This window comes from Nicotiana attenuata, chromosome 1 (genome assembly GCF_001879085.1).
Source record: "Nicotiana attenuata strain UT chromosome 1, NIATTr2, whole genome shotgun sequence".
NCBI lineage: Eukaryota > Viridiplantae > Streptophyta > Magnoliopsida > Solanales > Solanaceae > Nicotiana > Nicotiana attenuata.
Window position 1 is genome coordinate 82,143,385 of NC_031989.1, and position 20,293 is coordinate 82,163,677.

At 39.4% G+C, this 20,293-nt stretch overlaps 1 protein-coding gene across 1 annotated transcript; it reads left to right on the top strand.

Annotated features, from left to right (window-relative positions):
* On the top strand, positions 696-9,503 carry LOC109229782 (synaptonemal complex protein 1-like). The gene is made up of 19 exons (XM_019395338.1): positions 696-1,245; positions 1,338-1,387; positions 1,674-1,881; positions 1,994-2,119; positions 2,278-2,376; positions 3,122-3,798; positions 3,876-4,124; positions 4,214-4,342; positions 4,425-4,493; positions 4,572-4,682; positions 5,556-5,663; positions 5,753-5,863; positions 5,930-6,013; positions 6,772-6,861; positions 6,953-7,060; positions 7,405-7,491; positions 7,619-7,681; positions 8,053-8,156; positions 9,138-9,503. The coding sequence occupies exons 1-18, from the start codon at positions 1,086-1,088 to the stop codon at positions 8,152-8,154; spliced, it is 2,631 nt and encodes an 876-aa protein (XP_019250883.1). The 5' UTR covers positions 696-1,085; the 3' UTR covers positions 8,155-8,156; positions 9,138-9,503.

Below are 20,293 nucleotides of genomic sequence, written 5' to 3' on the forward strand. Positions count from 1 at the left end.
GACATTCAAGGGGGAGTGTTATAAATAGAATTTTATTTATGGTGAATGTCTATATTTGGAGAGATTCTAGGGTTTATTACTTGGTGACTAAGTCACCCTCTCCTTATAAATAGAGGGTTTTATTCCATTGTAATTCATCCCAAATCAATAAGAATTCTCTCCCTCTACTTTTCTCTGCAATACTCTTCTTTTTCTTTTATTGTTCATAACATTCTTTTTGTTTTTTTAATTTCTTCAGTATAGACAAGCAAATATATTCACACAAAAATGAAAAATAAAACCAAAATCTAAAATTTGTATAGATATTTATTCTAATGATTAGATTAACCAACTCTAACTAACGTTTAGCTAGGAAACTAAGAGAAAGGAACTACACCTTTTTATGTCCTTTTTCCTGATAATAGATAGATGAGATCCCCTATCATTAATTACATGTTTCAGTTTCGAGCCTTGCGTGGAGCAAATTCATAATACTTCAATTAATGGGTTTGCAGATGGTTATCTAAAAAAAGGTTGAATAGAGTATCTATTTTCAATCCAATACAAGTTTTCCCTTGTTTTCTCTCTGTTTTCCCTTTCTCATACTTTTCGGTTCTCACTTTGTTGCCTTCCCTTCCCCTGTTACAAGCAAATGAAGCCTTGTATCAATCAATGAACTGAGGGATGAAATTGCATATTTCTCATAATCAAGGGACCAAATTGCAATTCTCCCACTTCTTTTTATTTTCCGCTATTTAAAAGAAATATGAAATATCTCCCCGGCCAACCGACTCTATAAATATCGCATTTCCTTCGCGCCATTCCATTTCAAATGTTCATTCTCACAGACTCGAGTTGAACTGAGAGAGAATCGCAGGCGACGATCTTTTCGAGATTCCTTTTCTAGAATTTTCTTCTCCGCTACAGTTTCTTAGTCAACACGAAAACGAAAAGCTAAGTTCACAGAGCCGATCGCTCCGATTTTTTCGATTTCTAGGGTTTTACATCCTTGCTTTGTGATCGATTAGGCCACAAAAATCAACGTTGAAGGATTTCTACTTCGTGTATATAGGGGAAATCGGAGAGCATTTGCGTTTTGTTAGAAAATGAGTAAGCTTTTAGGATTATCAGGCATGAGAGGCCGTGATCACTTCAAATCGCTGGCCGGATCTGGTTTAGGAGCTGGGAAAGCCATGCCGATAACGACGCGCATGTCCGCTGACATGGTTTCTTCTGGAAGTTTTGCAAATTTGAAGCTCACAGCAGGTTATTAGTTGATGAATGTAGTAGTTTTCTAAATTTTCTGGAAAAATGTATTTTTTTTAAATAAATTGTTCATTTGTTTCTATCGTCATCAGAGAAATTGGTGAAGGAGCAAGCTTCTGCTAAAACAGATCTGCAATTGGCGGTAATTTCATTGAAATGTTCAATTTTAGTACACCGATGCACGGATTTGTGTGTGTGAGTGCGTGCGTATGTGTACGCTTGCATGAGTGCATCTTTCTCTGCGTGTGGCATGCGCTGGTTCCCATGGATACAGCTGTCAGGTGTATGCTCATACAGAACAGACAAAGGCTTCTATACGTTAATAATATAATTGCAATTAGGACTTAGGTTTTGTGCTTGAATTTTGAGACCTAATGACTAGTAATTTCACTTGTTTTATAATTGTGCGTCATCATAATTGAATACAGACCTCTAAATTGAAGAAGTTGATTGAAGATATTCATATGCTAGAAGAAAAGTTGCAAAATGCGTACAATGAAAATGCTAAGTTGAAAGTGAAGCAGAAAGAAGACGAGAAGCTATGGAAAGGACTGGAATCTAAATTTTCTTCAACAAAGACCTTGTGTGATCAGCTAACTGAAACCTTACAGCACCTAGCTGGTGTGGTTCAGGATGGTATGTTACCGTAACTTTCCTTTGAAGAATATCCGGATGCAAAGCAGATAGAACAATCCTTTCTGGCTTTTTAATATTTTTAATATTTTGGATTGTGCACTTGACTCTACAGCTGAGAAAGACAAGGCATCTTTTGAAGATAGACGATCTGTAACTTCTGTTGTTATTGATAACTTGCAAGACAACATGAAAGCCCTCTCTTTGAGGTTGGAATCCTCCGAAGAAGCTGTTAGAAATTGTAAGTGAATAATGCCTTATTGTGCAATATATTTGTATCACCAATTGAGAGCTTCTAAGTAGTTAGAAACCATATATGCTGCTGAATATCTAGAGGTATATGCTTCTTAGATACTAATGTTTAAAGTTGCCTAACATGCTTTTGGGTTGTCAATAAAGGTAAAAAGGAGCTGAATGAAATCGGAATCGAGAAGGAGAAAATGGAGAACTATTTCAGGGTTGAACAGAGCAAAAGTATCAGTGTAATTGAGGAGAAAGGTAAATAGCTATGATCTAAGAGCTTTTGCGCTTGCACCTCAACTTTCGAGAAATAGCAGATGTTGCGTAAAAAATGGCTCTACTCTCTGCGTCAACCAGCTAATCCCCTCTTCTTTTTTTATTATTTATGTTAATTCTGTTGTCTATTAAATGCATGTCCCTTTGATTGATTCAATATGGACTTAAGCAGTCAACTCTCTATTTCACTTTACATGGTTAGTTTGTTGGTGAATGATCTATGTGTGGCTGCTCTTAACTCCATAAGAAGCTCGTAGACTGGTCTGTACCTATGCCAAAGCCCATAGTTTCTCCTCTATGAACCTAGGGGGAAAATTCAAGTCTTGTTTGAGATTTAACATCTCTCTTTTCATGTTATGCTCTAACTGGAACTGTTCATGGTGTTTGGGGAACAGTTCCATTTGGCAATTCTCTTGAAGTCGTCTGTCTTTTCAAGTTCTTCTCTATCCATTGGATTCAGATTGTGTGCTTTAAGATTCCTTTAACAATAAAACTTTTCGGAGACCGTCTCCAAAAGAGGTACTAGTTCTCTTTAGGGACATTTGTCTTGTTAGTCAGAAAGAGAATTTTTTCATGTTATGCTTCATTCTACGCAGAGATGTCCTACTACTGACACAGATCTAAACATCTCTACTTTTTGTGATAAGTTTACCTCTTGGTAACTTTCTCAGTTCTGAATACTTTTCTCCCTTTATTTACTTGTTTCTTTCTCTTATTGTTTTATAAGATGCCATGATCAAGGAATTTGAAGCTACTGTAGTAGCTAATGGACTTGCGGTAGAGAATTTGAAGTCCAAGTTGGAAGAGTTACATCTTGAATCAAGATTAAAAGAAGATGAACTGGAGGACTTGAGGAATGTCAAAAAGAATTTGGAGAAAGAAAGGAGTGATCTGGTATCTAGAAATAGCAACTTTGCTAAACAATTAGATACATCACTTCAGGAGATAAAGAACCTTAATGAGTTTGTGAATGAAATGGTGGTGAAGTTTACTAATTTGGATAGTCAAAGTCTTGCCTTTGCGGAGAAGATAGTTCAGCTTAATTCCTTATTTGATGCTGGTTTTGAAATGATGAGAGAGAAGGGGGAACTTGCTGCTCGGCATGCTCAACGAAAGTTTGACAAGCTCCAGGATCAATATTCAAGCGTTACATCAGAGAAAAATGCTCTAGAGTTAGCTAATAAGGACTTGAAGGATATAGTCTCTGCACTTCAGAAAGAGCAAGAACATGCAATGGTGCAGCATGCTGAAGAATCCCGTTTAGCAGAAGATCGGATTAGAAAATTAGAGTCTGAAGCGGAACTGCTTTTATCCAAGAAGATGGAGATGGAAGTGCTGATTAGCAAGCTGCAGGAGAATGTTGTCGCTTTGTCAGAAAATTCTAAACTATCGGAGAATGAAATGGTTAATTCTTCTCAGAGAACATTCATTAGTAACAGTGTCTGATTAAACATAACAAGATCAATTTTCATATCTTGCAGCAAAATTTATTGGTGAAACTCTCTGATATGGAAACAGAGAACAAAGACCATATTGGAAAGCTTCAATCAGACATGCAGAAAAAGGAAGATGAAATCCATCTTTTACGCAAGGAAATTGACAAGTACACAGAAACAGTGGAATCACAGGAGAAGCATGTCGCAGAGATTAACAATAAGTTGGAGGAGAAAGATAAGCTTCTTCAGGAACTTCAGGACAGGCAGAAACAGTTGGAAGCTGAGAGAGAAAAGGTTTTTTCTGTGGATACATTTAGTTTTACAGATCCTATTAAATCCAATACAATGTGTTTAAATGCCTTGTGTTTTGTACCTTCTTGCAGATTCAGGCATCTTTGCTTGCTGCTGAAAGCAACCTTGCAGAAGCTAAAAAGCAGCATGATCAGATGTTAGAAAGCAAACAACTAGAACTTTCTAGGCATTTAAAGGAATTATCTCAGAAAAATGATCAGGTTAGTCTTAAAATATTCTATCGGGTGTTTCTGTGTATGTTTGCTCCTATTCGACAAGTTAAACTCGTTGGATCTTTCTCAGGCCATCAGTGACATCCGGAGGAAGTATGACGTGGAGAAGTTGGAAAGTATCAATCTAGAGAAGGAGAAGGTAGCTACTGATTCTTAAGTTGAAGCATATTTTGACCGGAAATATATTGTTGCCTTTCACTTCATTTATTAATCTCAGGCTGAAAAAATTGTTGGAGAGATGGAAAGAAATTGTGAGTTAAAGCTGTTGGAATGCAGAGAAGAATCTAATCAGAACTTGAAGCGTGTACAGGAAGAACATGCTGCTTTGGTATGTATGGTAAAGGATGTACAATTATCATTTACTTCTTAGGGTCATGAAAACTTCTACATTTTCTAATAAATTCCAAAATTAACAGTCTAATTACTCTACTGTATCCCTTCTTTCAAAGTTATTCTTTTGCACAGAGTTCAGTTTTATCTTTGTGTATTCTAGTTTAACTCCTATCAGATATTACTGTTTCAGTTGCATTGAGGTTCAATACTCTTTCATGATTCTCACACTTATTTGTTAAGGTTGTAGGCTCTCGAGCATGATGAGCCTTATCTAAATAATCTGTGTTCATTTATTAGAATTACTGTGTTATCATGCTTCTCTATGAAAATGAATTTAGGATCTTGCTTAGATCCTCTTAGGAACAACATTTCAAGGCTTAAAATGATGTTTGAGGTTCAACGTGATTTTTTTGAGTAGTTTGTCAATTAGAATCAGCATTGTGAGTGGGCAACTCAAATGTCACTTTTCACGCTTTTGTTAGAAGCTACCTTCAAGGCAGCATTTTCCCAAACTTCAACTATATTTAGTTTCCTAAATAACCTTCTTTCATGATAGACTGTAAATATCTGCAAGAGCATGTTGGCTATTATTAACTTATAATCAGTTATAGTAGTTTGATCGTCTAACACATTAAAAGATAATTATACTTATCTCGTTTGTCAGATCTAATGGATTCTATTTTGCCCACCATGTATCCGGACTGGCAGTTAGGCTAAGTATGCTGTCAAAGAAACATAAAACCTTCTGCTTGCTTTACTATGTGATTCAGATAAGGCTCCCAGCACTTCTTGGGCTTCAAAGACAGAAGTGTATGAATATGTTGAAAACAGACTTAATTTAGCCTACAGCTGAAGCATTTTGCCGCAGGTATGTCATATTCAGCAAGAGCACAGCAAGAAGGAAACGAGTCTTGTTTCCAGTCACAATGAAGAGCTAAAACGTGTCCGACTTCAGTATGAAAATGAACTGAGAGAAGTAAGCTTTCTTCAGCTTTGTTTTTGTGTTTTAGCTCATTATTCTGCATGTATATCGCCTTAGTCGCCGATGTGTGATATTTCTCTCAGAAAACAAGTTCAATGAGGAATGAGCATGAAGCTCAGTTAAGATCTCTGAGAGTTGAGCTTGAGGATGAATGCAGAAGACTGCAGGAGGAGTTGGATATGCTGAAGTCTAAAGTATGTTTTAAATGAGTTTTTACTCGCAGTGATTTTTTGTCTTATTGTATTCGTGTCTTATCTCAGGAGGAGAAACAGAGGGCTCTGTTGCAGTTGCAATGGAAAGTAATGGGAAATAATCCGGAAGAGGAAGAAGTGACTTCAAAGAAGGTTTGACTCTTTATTCTTTAGATAGATGCATAGAAGAAAAAAAGATTGTTTAGAAGAGGAGATGCATAGAAGAAAAAAAGATTGTTTAGAAGAGGAAAAAAAGATTCCTATTCTCTGCGGTTAGAAGGTTCTGTTCGATTGTTTTAAGATTTAACATTGGCCATCTTTCACCCAGTTGCTGTCAGCAATCATTTCATAGTCTAGTGGATCCTTTCTGATTTAATAGAACTTTCTGAGGATTTAAATTTATTATCAATGCATATCGTACTGTAACTAATGAACTATCAAATTGTCAGTAATCATTAATCAACCACCACATAGCTGTAGGAAGTTATTGCAGTTGAAACACTAGCATATAAATCTGCTGATTGATCGATTTTTAAGTTATATACAAATAGATTACGTTCTCTTCCTTAACACTACAACTATGGAAGTATACTTGTGTTATAATGGTTCAACTTGTATCTTCTAATCTGTATCATGCTGTCCACTGAAGTTTTAACTACAAGTTTTATTCGTCTACCTGAGATATCTTGGATATGACTGGCCCCTACATGAGAACAAATAAAGACTCCAAAACTTGACCTATGATAGAGATTTTCACAACTTGCTTATACTTGTGATCTGAAACTGAAAGAGATGTGGAAGGATTTATTTGATTGCTTATTTGAGGGGATTTTGAACGCGTTAAATACAGCCAACTTGGTAAATAAATCTAACTTCAACTATTAGTGCTGAACATTTTGTGAAATCTGCAGAAGCACTCTGGGTCATTGACCAAAAGAAACCAATCTGATAGTTGCAAAAGGGGCCAGCTTGCACCGGTGAGAGCTGAATCTAAGGATGTGGTAAACATGCAAAGCAAAAACTTATTCTGGTTTCATTTCAATACTTCAGTCTAGCTTGCTCATCTTAGCTTATATCTCAATGGTTTGGTAGGATGCACATTATCTGGAAGGAAGTCAAACACCTGTATCAAATTTGTTAAGGAAAGTGGAGAAGGTGAATACAGGAAGTGTTATTAGTATGCCCAAACATAGTAGGAAGGTATGTGGCTAACCGCAATTATCTCTAATCCAAACAGCTCGGCATAATTAGCTTTCTGCAAAATTAATTTCGAGAATAAGTAGCACTTAGTGCTGTAGAATGAGTTAGCTGATGCCTTATCACAGTGCATTCAACCCAGATTTATTACGGATTATTTTTGCATCAGATAATTGAATTTCAGCATCTTGCTTTCGCTCTGATTTCATCCCCTTTGGTGAACATACCTTCTTAAGATCTGCATGGTTATTTCTGCATTTAGCCTTTTCAGTTGATCGTCGGAGACACCTAAATTGGTCTTTGTGTCCTATCTGACTTATTTTTCTTGATCGCTTTGTAAATTCCAGGTGACCCATCATGAATATGAAGTTGAAACCACAAATGGCAGAACAATCACAAAACGAAGAAAAACTAAAAGCACAGTCATGTTTGATGTACGTAAAATTGAATCCTTAGCAGCATTGCTGGCCATTGTTACCAGATTCAATCTGTCAGTTTCTAGACGTCTGGCCCACCAATGTATATAATGAGACTAACCTTTATATTTCTGAATTACGAAAGGATCCATCAAAGAACAAGAAGAAAAGGACACCAAAAGTGAAGACTCCCAGAGAGGTTATCAGGGTATGACTCATTCATTGACGTGCTTTGTGTTCACCTGCCATTGTTACCAGATTCCAATATATCAGAGTTACTACCCTTTTGTCATGTCAATGCTGAGATGACTAGCCTTTATATTTAAAGAATCCATTAAAGCACAATCATAAAGCGACTCCAAAAGTCAAGACTCGCAGAGAGGTTATCAGGATACGAATCATTATTTGACTTGTTTGTCTTCACTTTCCATTATGGTCCTTTGTGGCTTGCTCTAAGAAACGGGCACGTCTCCATAGTGCTGCTTCAAGAGCTTAACTAGATAAAAGAGTAATAAGAGACAGACAAATCTCCATTTATAATATGCTAAGCTTGTTCTGTTATTCGTATATGTTTTGCAGAGCATTAAAGGAGGAGGTCATCCAAAAACTGCATACATAGGTGATTTATTCTCTGAAGGATCTCTGAATCCATATGCTGATGATCCCTATGCATTTGGCTAGAGGTACTACTATTCATTCTGATTGCAGAAACCTCAATAAATAAGACTTTATTGTTCTTCTTGTCAGACTGTGCTGTTACACTTTCAGTCTGCTCCAATGCATTAAATATTTTGTCTATGTAAAGATACAGCTACCGGCGAGCACAGAGTTTTAGGCAAACATTTTCTTCCACTTGTTAGAAACAAAAATAAAGTGTAAAGATTTTCATTCTGATTGCCACAAATCTTTCAAAAGTAACAGTGTACTCTCTTCCTCTCATAACTGTGCAGACACTATCAATCAGCTCCCATGCATTGAATGATCTACCCCCCTCCCCCCCTCCTCCCCCAAAAAAAAAAAAAAATATACCGCTATTGATTTAGCACACACTTTTCAAGGGAGATTTTCTTAACTTGTTAGAAGCAAATATAGAAGGCTGTCAATCTTGGCCCCAGCCCAAATGACCCGCCCAAGGTTGGGCTGGTTATTGACCCGCTCATTTATTGATCTCAGTCCATCTTGATGCAACCATCTCAACCCATTTAAAGTTGGGCTGATTTTTAGCCCAAATTGATCCATGACTAATTTTACCAAAATATCCTAGAAATAATTTTTTTTTGGTTTGATATGTTATATATGACCATAATCAAAGAAAAAAGTCTTATTTAGTAATTATACTATTCATGAAAAAATAACACATATTAAGTAAAGCTTGATAAGAGTTGGGCGGGTTGGGCTATTGAACCAAATTTTAGCCCATCTTGGCCCAACCCATCTTAGCCCAAGTAACTTTTGGGCAGTTCATTTGACCTGCCCAATTATTGACTCAACCGGTTTTGACCCGCCCATTTGCCACCCCTAGTGTACAGTTTCCGTTCTGGCTATATCTTATACATCTGTATTTCCTTTGGCATTTAGCCACATGCCTCACATCCTTGTTTTAGTTTCTCACTGGAGTATCTTATCTGGCAGAAGCCTTAATTATTAATTTTATCTTTTCTCAGGTGAAGAAGTCCTACTCCAGTGCAGAGCTTCCTAGAGAATCTGAACCGAACTTTAACCTGGAAATATGTGTGTGCTGATTCTTTGATTGCAGACGTAGCAGGCTGCTTTCCATATTGATTCTTTGATGGCAGACGTATAGCAGGCTGCTTTCTATATTGCAAGGAACTACTTAGAATTTTACTTCCCGCAAAAATAAAAGATTGCATATAACTGCAATTAATGTGTGAAAAAATTGTGAGGGGAAGTAACGTGATTAGAGCTCGGTTGGAGAGGACGTGCACCAGTGTAAAGTCACCAGTTGCGTAGAACTACACATAGTTTTGTTATGTGCTTCCAAAATGCATAAGCTTAGCTTTTGTTGTACTTAAGCTTTGATTGTGGGGCTTTGAGGCCGACTGGAGATTGCATTACATTGGTAAAGACGGTAAGCACAAAGCCACAACTGCCTCCCACCTCCTGCCCAACATATGCACACCTAAATAGAAATTCCAGGTTTCCTAACACTAGTTTCAAATGAAACGTCAGAATCAGATGACTTTCCCTCCCCTATAGCAAGTCATAAGAAAAAAAAACTTCCCATATTGCATTATAGGAAAAGAGAAACCTCAACTTCCTCGTCATTTAGAGGTGTAATTTGACAAAGTATATGACGCATGCCCGTGCGCTGTCACAAATGCCTCTGTTGAAGTCGCGCTACTATGAGGAAATAAAGCATCCGTTTGGTTATAAATTTTGTCAAAATAAATTTGGGTTTTATTTGGCAAACACATGTTTGGCTATAGGTTTTGCCTATATTTTGGCAAAATCCCATTTAGCTAGTTTTGGGCCAAATCCCTAATAATACACATGTTTTTTCAAAATAAATTTGGGAAATATGTTTTGAAAATGTATGTCCAAATACATTTTCATCTTCAAACCAAACTTCACCCAAATTATGTTTTTCAAAACAAATTTGGGAATCTATGGCCAAACGCTAGCAAAGATACTTGGAACTTGGAAAAGAAGACATATGGAGTCCTCTCGTCCCTTATGATGCTGCAAATATTGCGTTGTACCAGTTTTATATTCATCTGAAAATTACTGCCCCTTTTCGGTTTCCTTTTTTACTGCCACTCATTCTTGCCGCACCACACGGTGCAATTACATGATGCATTTTGTTTACCCTAAAAACGGATAACAATTGAATTTATATGTAGTTTTAAGAACACGTGATTTACTTGGCACAAGCTGAGAAAAAACGTAAATTGATATTGACCGTAAATAGAAATAAAAGCAAACCAAAGGAAATGTATAGCTTTGGCCCTCGAGCTAGGTTTCCCTCGAACCAAACGAATATTCCACTCGAAAATATGAACAAAGTAACAGAGTATTGATCGAGCTTAAGAGAAAGGTAGTATATTGCTTTGTATTGCATAAAAATGTGTTCCTTTTACAAATGAGCAGCTCCCCTTTACATAGTAGGGGAGTCCTACCCTTGATATAATTCTAAATACAGTAAAAAAATCCCATGATTAGCTAATTAACTGGCCTCTTCTTGATACGTGCCGAGATTTTCGCCGTGATCCTCGTCCGATTGCGGATATTTCGGCTTTCCGTTATTTGGCTCGGTAAGCTTCCCTCGATTTTGCTCAATCTCAATCCTGCCTGGTTTCGATCTTGGCCGACCTCGATCTCGATCGATATTTGGGTCACGAGCTCGGCAATCTATCTTTACACCACGATCCGATATAACACGGGGTCGAATCTTAGCCTGCCACGTTCCAGGGCAAGCCCGATTTTGATCGTATACGGATAGTCCCCTCGTTTCTCGGAGAGAAGACAACGAGAAACGATATGAACTTTTCCAATCCCATCTCGATGGGTCATGACGTAAGCCATGAACCCAACCATGACGTCAGCGACACGTGGATACTGAAACGTCCCGTTGGTTCAGGTATCAAGGCATTAAATGCCTATCAGTTGTTGTCGGCCACTACCGGTTCTGAACCGTCGCTAGCTACCTATAAAAACCCTAGTCTTTCCTCATTCAAACTTTTACATTCAAAGTCCTCCCTACCTTTGCTTTTTCTTCAACAAGTCTCTCTATTTTACGATCTTCACACCCAAATTCCTTGAACCTTAATCAAACGCGTATCATCCCAATCCTCTTTTCTCTTGTTCATCAATGGCTAAAACTTTCAGAACCGTGCCACAAAAGGAGGCCGCTTCTTCATCACGACCCGCTGGCGATGAGGCTCCGGTGGAACCCCACCCTGAGGAATTCGTTCCGCCAGGTGCCCAATCAACGCTGACTTTAAGCTTGAAAAGACTCCCACGGCGCCGGTCTCGATGTATATATGCACCATTACCAAAGACATCTTCAAAAGTGTAAAAAAGGGGTGTAACTGGGTGAACAAGGATGTAGTAGTTCCTACTCCTGAGGAATCGATCACCACTCACGTGGAGGGGTATCTAAGTGTTTATACTTACCCCTTCATGATGGGTCCCTTAGATCCCATCATTGTCGCCTTTTGCAAGAGGTACGACATCACCCTCGGCCAAATCCACCCTTCACTCTGGAGAATAATCATTCTCCTTCATTTCTTCATAAGCAAAATCGAGGGATGTCCCTTCACCCTCGATCACCTCATGCGCCTCTACAGTCCCCAGCTCTATCGAGGGGGGGCTAATTAAGCTTGTACGCTGGGCCAATAGAGCCTCGTTCTCCAGTGTAGCTGAGTCTCAGGATCGAGGCTGGATGGGCTGATTTGTCCGAATAAAGACTTCAGGCCTGATCCCTGCTGAAGATATGCCATTCCTTGAGAAGTGGAACATGAAACGCAAGTACACTTCACCTTGGATGTTTAATTTGATGTTTTACTTCTTATTTCCTTTGCTCATATATGTTTTAGTGTTGCAGTTGTGGCACAGATGCCGGAACCAATTTCGGAACTTAAGCAATGGGTCGAAAGCCTAGTGTCACAGAGACCCTACTCCAAACGTGCCTGGATGGAGTTGTCGAAGGGCCAATGAGAGGCCCGCAATCATGGTAGGTTTCTTCCTTGGAATGGCTATTGCCTACGCTTCTTCTCGAAATTACTCGTCCTTTTTATTTTATAGGTCTCGGGAAGGACGTTACAATGAGACCACCATCTGGTGATGAAGAAGTCTTTCCCCAACCACCTGCTCCGAAGCATGCCCAAGAGAAGAAAAGGAAAGAGGCTCCAAGTCCCCCGAGCCTAGAGAAGAAAAGACCAGCAAGGAGATCTCGCCGGCCCATGGGGTGCCATTACTATGTCTTCGGACTCAATCCGCCGATTAAGGGATGAGTCCTAAGAAGCGCAGAAAGAAGACAACTCCCAGCTGGTGGCCCGTGTTCGGGCTGGTGCTTCGACAAAAAGCCCCCCAAACAGGAGGAAGTTGACGAGGGAGCTTCGGCCGAAGTTCCTGATCCAGAAAAAGTCGAGGTCGTTCAGTTCTAAACTAAAATGATCGAGGGAGGAACTGGAGGCGAGGCTTCTCGAATAGTTGAAGATGTCCCGAGGGACGTTCTCAGAGTGATTGATATCTTCGAGTCCCCTCAATTTTCGGACACCACGATCCGCGAGGCTGCTAACTTGGTAGGTCACTCTTGCGAGGGTCTTCAGAGGGCAGTTGACATCCACGGCTTCCTGGATGGGGTGGAGATCGAAGCTTTGAGAGATATCACCGGGCTTGGTGACTTATTGGTGCCGAAGAAACACCGTCACCGGACGTCGCTGGGTCTTCATCGAGCCCGAAACTAGTGGACCAGTTCCCGGACCCCAACGCTAACGCTGATTGTAGATGTACCATAGTGCTTACTATCCCGGAGGATGCCCGGGTCTTCTCTTCCCCCATGGGGATCTCTAGCTACCTAAGATGCTTGGTGACTAAAGAGGACCAAACCATGATGGATGTGGTGGGAGCCGCTTGTCTGTTCAACGACGCCCAGCTCGTTCTGAATCGGGTAACTTCGAGGGCCATTCCATTACTTTTTTTAAACTTTGAATTGTAGATAATTCTAACATTTTCTTCTTTACTTGTAGGCTTCGGTGTAGCATCACGAGGCCTTCCTTCGAATCATGGAGGAGCGTAAGGCTGAGGTTTGGGACCTCACTGAGAAAAGCGATACCTACAGGCTTCTCAATGAGAAGCTTCAGGCAGATTTCATGACGGATCGAGATGAGCATGCTGAGATGGCCGAGCAGGTATTCCGAGTGCTTCATGATAGTGAAGTTGAGTTGGAGATAATAACTAACGATCCGATTATGCAGGTTCGACAGAGGCTCGAACAATCAAGGACCTTCAGAGACAAATAGATGACATAAGAGCCGAAGCTGAAAAGTTCAAGGGGTGTATGGACATCTTAGCTTCAAAAAGGGAGGTCGTCCAAGCAGAGCTGGAGCCGGCCGAGTCTCAGCTTCGGGCTGCAAGGGAGAAAACCTCGCGCAGGACACGAAAATCGAGGCTTCAGTCCCAATTGGATTTGGCCGTCTCTGATAAGGCGAACTTGGCCAACGAACTCGAGGTGGCCAAGTCTGAGGTGGCCATGGCCAACACTAAAGCTGATGCTAAAGTGGCCCAATTTAAGGTTGACGTTGAGCCCATCCAGGCGATGGCCGGGAGTTGATGGATCATGTGAAATGGCAAGCTCGAAGGGAAGCCCTCGAGGAGGTTCAGGCTCAAGGTCTTGATGTTGTGGTCGAACTCGAGACTGCCAAAGCAGAGGAGGCTAGAGCCTGGAAATTGGCCTTTCCTGAGGAAGACTCCGAGAGCCTAAGCGGATCCGAATATGGGGAAGATCTCGAGAATGAAGATGCTGCCTCCGACGAAGACCATGCTACTTAGGCCATTGTACTTTTACTTTCTTTTGTGTCTTTTTCGAGGCCATTTTGGCTATTGTAAATTTTGTATTTGGCCGATCTGGCCTTTGCAAAAAGATTGTTTATATATATTTATATATATAAATGGCTTTCTACCCTTTTCGGCTCTCAAATTTTTTCCTTTGCTTTATCATTCGTATTCACAAAGGTTGGAATGCCTTAGCATGAAATAATAAGGTTGTGTTCGAGGGTGCGAACAAAACCTTGCCTTTTTTGCCTTTATGGGTTAAGGCGTTATCGGAGTTTGATGCTACCGAATTTTTCTCCCTAATTTATCTTAAGTTTAAGATTCTGCCGAGGGTAGCCTTTAGAACCGGTTGTGAAAGAATTTTTTCTTTTTCGAAGGCCTATTTTTGTTACGGTTTCGGACGTCTCCGAACCGTGTTAAACTGGTCGTAGCCTTTTAGTTCAGGCGTAGCCTAGTGAGCTTGTTTTCCCGAGTTATCTAGTCTTGCCTAAGACAACAGTCCCCGAGTGGGTGTGGCCGTGGCCTTTAAAATTCGAGGGTTGCCTAAAAGGTCTTATGCCCTCGACGCTCAATAGTTCGATTTGCTCGAGTTTATTTTTCGGAAGGCAGTCCCCGAGTGTGGGGGTGATTATCTGAACTATGGTTATGATCGGCCCTTGAGCTCATTTTCGTAATAGATCGAAAGTACGGAATTGTAAAGTAGAAAAACGTTATCTAAGACATGAGATAATTGCAAGGAAAAATACTTCTCTTTATTCTTGTGAAAAATGATTACACATGCGTACATGTTTTTTGCCAAGGCTCGAGCAACCTATGTGGGCAGGGTTCGTTTGACCGTTTGGACCTTACAAAATATCACCTATCGAGAACCCGCTATTATGAAGTAATTTCTTCGCAACAAAGTTGACATCCAAGGGCAATGCCCCCCAGTATTTGAGGTTGATTGTAGAGGAACCTCAGATACTGTTAGTGCTGTCTTTGACATCGATTCATGATCGGCCTTCGATTCTAAGTTAGCACGATCCATTGTTGCCTCGTTAAAAACCTTACCGAAAAATCCAATTGGGACAAAAACGGTTCAAGGGAAAAAGAGTGCAACGCGTGCTTTTAGACCTAAAGGCTTCGTGCCGCTCCTTGTCGATAACTTGCAAGTGCTAGTCAAAATATAGAAAGAATTGAAATGGGGTCGTACCTCAAAAGTAATATCGTTTGAGATGAGTACGTTCCAATTGTTCGGTAGTTGTTCTTCGTCCATCGTTCCGAGCTTATAGGACCCTTTCCTTGTGATCTCAAGAGATCTGGTACGACCCTTCACAGTTCGTACCAATTTCCCTTTATTTGGATTTCGGGTGTTTAATATGACCTTCCTCAGTACTAAGTCCCTGACATTAAAATATCGAAGGTTGGACCTTTTATTATAATACCTTTCGATCTGTTGCTTCTGGGCAGCCAATCGAACAAAGGCAGCTTCACGTTGTTTATCTAATAGCTCTAGGCTTGTATTCATGGCCTCGTCATTTGATTCCTTCGTTGCATATCAGAATCTGATGCTCGACTCTCCGACTTTGATCGGTAGTAATGCTTCTGCTCCATAAACCAATAAAAATGGGGTGGCCCCGGTACTGGACTTCGAAGTTGTACGATACGCCCAAAGAACTTTGGGTAGAATCTCTATCCTTTTCCCCTTGGCGTCGGTCAACCTTTTCTTGAGGTTTTGGATTATGGTTTTGTTGGTCGATTCAGCTTTTCCATTCCCACTAGGGTGATAAGGTGTTGATAAGATCCTTTTGATCTTGTGGTCTTCGAGAAATTTGGTCACTTTGCTACCAATAAACTGTTTTCCATTGTCACATGCAATTTTGGATGGTATTCCGAATCGACATATGATGTGGTCCCAAATGAAGTAGATGACTTCCTTCTACCTGATCTTCTGGTATACCTGTGCTTCAACCTATTTAGAGATAGTTGTGAGCACGTGATTTTTGCCCTATATGAATTACTCCCAGAAATTCAAAAAAAATGATTTCTTTCATTATTTCGCAATTCTGTGGATTTCTGTGACATTTTATGTTAATTGCTTGCATCTTGTTTGTGCATTTTAATTAGTGAAAAATACAAAACTATATTGCATTTAGCATTTGGGATTTAACTTTGCATTTCAGGGTTAATTAGAAATCATTTGTTTTATAAAATGAAAATTACAAAAAATAGCTTGAAAATGCACTTTTAATTCTAGCTTTGACTTTGTTAGGTTTTCTGTTAATTTGTTTTGAATTAATTGTTTTAATCATCATTTTAGGTTTAATTAGTTTTTGTTTAGTTAGTTAAGAGCTCTAGGAATTAATTTCGCTTTTTGTTAATTTTTGAAAAGGAAAAAGAGGGAATTAATTTGTTTTGAAATTGAAAAAGAAAAGGAAAATAAATAAAAGGGAAATAAAGTTTGGGCCATTTAATCAGGATCCTCCCCCGGGCCCAATCATGTACAAAAACAGCCCAAATCGCTCCTTCCAAACCCGGCCTGCCCCCCCCCCCCCCAATTAAGTGAGACGATGTCGTTTCGTCATGCTAGATCTGGGCCGTCGAGGATCTTTGATCCAACGGTTCAGAACTAGGGGTTCATTAGATATAAAATTGTCGGATCTAACCTACCCCCTCCCCCTCCCAAAGTCATCTCTCTCACTCTATTATCAGAAATATAACGCCACCCTTTTCTGCCTTAGACCGCCGCCGGGAATCGCCTCACGGCGGCGTCCGGCGTCCAAATCATCCCAAATTTACACCACTAAATCCTCCTTCCCTCCTCTTTCCATATCTGCCATTGGTTTTCATCGAACGCCCCTGGAATGCCTCAAAAATGCCAAACCCTAGGCGCCGCCACCACCGTGCACGGCGGCGCCGCCACCCAAACCCTACCAAACTCATACCCCATACTCCCCTCCCTCTCCTCTACATGAATCCTCGAATTGTTTTCCCCAAATCCAATTGACAAGTTTCAAATTCCAGATCTAGGGTTCGAAGAGTCTGGACCTCTTTGGGTTTTCAAATGTTCGGGTTGATTTCAGTTGACATTGCTTGTTTAGTAATGGTCAAATAGACATATAACATCAACAAGTTCAAAATTAGTCAAATTAGAACTCAAAATAAGTGAGTTTTCTTAAATTCCTTCTTCTTTTCCTATTTGTAGATTTCTTCTTTGATGCTTCAGCCTTCCTGATTCTTTTTGGTTTCACTTTTGTTCGTCTCAGAACTCCCTTTTATTTGTAGATTTGATTTAGGGTTGATTGATTATGTTTTGTTACTTGATTTGATTGCAATCATATGATTCCTGTTAGTACTTAGTTTAATTAGTTTAGTTGAATTAGTATTTTTGTTGTTATTTGATTACCGTACTGTCTTGTGATGATTTTGTTTGCCTCTTAATTTTTTGAAAAAAAATAAAACAAGTAGTGTAGTTTCATGTCTATTTGATCCTATTTGTTAGTTTATTGCTTTGTTAATCTAATAACATTTTAGCTTGGTTAATTGGGATTCATGGCCAAGTACTAATCGGTTTGGATTTGGTTATAGTTAATCATCCCATTTCTTTGTCTAATTGACTATAGTCAAGTTCTGACCAAAGTGAAAAGGACTGGAGTCATAATTGGCTAGGTTAGGTAATTCAGGTAAAGGATAAGGGCAGTATAGGTAGTTTATAGGAAGAATCTTTTAATAACTGAATTGGAAACCCCTAGAATGTTCTAGATGGNCAAGACCTTAGGGACTAATTAAGAAAACTAAAATAAAGAGGGGCACGGGGGTAAATGTAAAATCTGAAACTTCCCCTCAATTTTGCCTATAAAAGGCAATCCCCATTGCCTTCATTGACAGGTTTTAGACCCTGAAAAATTCCCAAAAAGTTTCAATCTCTGAAAATTCCAAAAAAAGTTTCAGCTTCCAAAACTCCCTCCCAAACACATTTTAGGCAATCTTAGCATCTGATTTTTGAATTTCAAATTCAAAAACCTTCATCCTAGATCAACAATTTCCAGAAAAACCAAAAAAGTAGCAAAAACAAAAACTCCAAAACAAAACTGCAGAAATATATGTTCTACTGAAATTTTTAGATTACTTTCAAGCTGTAGTGTTTAATTTGCCTCTCTTAGTTCGGTTTCTGGTGGCTGAAGTTTTCAAAGGGCTCCTAGTTCAATTACGAGTAAATTTGAGGTCAAACAAGTGTGTTTTGGTTGATTGGTTGTTGTTGATTCTCTGTAACTCATTCCTGGGCTTTGTGGAGCTGTGTTGAATCTACAATTGTTCCTATTGCTGTTGTCTAATCCTGTTGCTTGATCACTATTGCTGCTGACTCCATATCATTTCTGTATGCTCAAATTTCCAGGTACCCCTATTGTAGACTTCAAGCTTTGCAATGAAATGAACATGCTGCTTGCTTCCCCTGCTTGATGACATTATTATCTGCACCAAATCATGACTCTGTTTGGATCATGTTGTGTAGTTTGTATTGGAAACTAGTTTGTAATTGTATTGTTGAATGTAATTAAGACGGCTTGTATAATGGGGACTGTCTAGACTACGTTTAATTTGTGCTGGATTATTTTAATCTCAGACTGTTGGACTCTTATTGTTTACAAATAATAGCTTAAGTTCACATATGTAATCAGGAAATAGAACTAATATGTGCATATAATCTTACCTCATATAAGACAAGCCTGTTAATTAGGATCAGATTCACACCTGCATTTTCAGTATATCGATTCATAAAATTGGACAGGCACGTTTCACAGTATGTGCATTAGTCCTTTGTTTGAGGTACTTCCTAGTAAAATCATTGTTCATTTGTAGGCATAAATATAGGTGCAAATGCTTATGATCTCAGTATATTGTTCACATGTTCACTCTAGGATGAATTTGGACGTTAGTCAAACAAACTGAAAGATAAACAATTAGAAATGATTATAGCATTGTCAGTATTAAGTCTAAGCCCTGGCCCCTGATCAACACTAAATTGGATTAAACCCTGTCTCTGGGCCTGCGTAACATTGCGTTCCGACTGGGCTAGGGTCATTTGGCCCAGGTGTTTTGCAGTCACATAGTCATTTAATTTTGTTGCATTAATTAAATAGCATTGAAACCATCCCTGAATTGCCCATGCTTGGGCTCCTGACATTTAGGCTATGAAATTGGGCCCATCGCCTATTTAATTGCCCAAGTGGACGATTTGATTCCTGGCAGTCCGAAGATGAGCATGTTCACTATTGGGCTGATGCTGAAGCCCAATGCTGGAAGTTGAAGGCATTTTGGGAGTTTATTCCGAAGCCCAAAGGGTTTAAGGGTCTAGTTCATAATTTAAAATAATATAAATTTGGGCTTTCGAGTTAGGTAGCGGATTCAAATTAAAAGTTTTTCCCTTTTTTTGAATCCGGACTTGAACCTGAGGCCCGAATTTTATAAAATTAATTAATTAGGTTTCTTTAGAGACAAATTCAATATACAATTATAGTTTGCTCTAGGATGGCCTTTAAATAATAAAATGAGATGAGCCTCGCCAAACAAAATGCATAAATTGCGGGGCCCTCTTTAAATACTTATATTAAAATACTTAGAATTCGGGGCGTGCCGTTTAGCGAATTTCACGGCCTCCCGCAAAGATAATAACACGTTAGTCGCTTAGGCGCGTTTTAATAATTTTACCTCCCTAAATACGGCTGTGCATTTCATGCAACCCAAATCCAAATCCCAAAACGTTGAATAAAAATGTGTCGAGGATCCGGGTGCATTTTATGTGACGTGATCCGAAAACATGTTTTTAAACGACGTTCACTTTCTAAAATTTAACTAAAAGCGGTAAGTAATTTTAAAATTGCACAATAGGGTAACATGTATTAAAATCAGATTTTTGCCAAATATAGCAGTTGAGCGACCGTGCTAGAACCACGGAACTCGGGAGTGCCTAACCCCTTCTCCCGGGTTAACATAATTCCTTACCCGGATTTCTGGTTCGCGACTGTTAAACAGAGTCAAACCCTTCCTCGATTCGGGATTCAAACCGGTGACTTGGGACACCATAAATCTCCCAAGTGGAGACTCTGAATCTCTTAATAAACGAATTCCGTTTCGATTGTCCTTTAATTGGTAAAACTCCTTTTATTATACCCTTCCCCGGGGTGTAGTAGTAAAAAGGAGGTGTGATAATAGTCGGTCATAAACAAAACAAATTGAGCCTTACTTGGAACCGATGGAAGAGGGCCGACGATGTCCATCCCTCACTTCATGAATGGCCATGGCAATAAAACCGAATGCAACAGGT

Coding starts and splice junctions, on each gene's coding strand:
- LOC109229782 (XM_019395338.1), top strand. CDS start 1,086: ATGAGTAAGCTTTTAGGATTATCAGGCATGAGAGGCCGTGATCACTTC. Junction 4,125..4,213: donor TGGAAGCTGAGAGAGAAAAG/GTTTTTTCTGTG, acceptor ACCTTCTTGCAG/ATTCAGGCATCTTTGCTTGC. Junction 7,061..7,404: donor TGCCCAAACATAGTAGGAAG/GTATGTGGCTAA, acceptor TGTAAATTCCAG/GTGACCCATCATGAATATGA.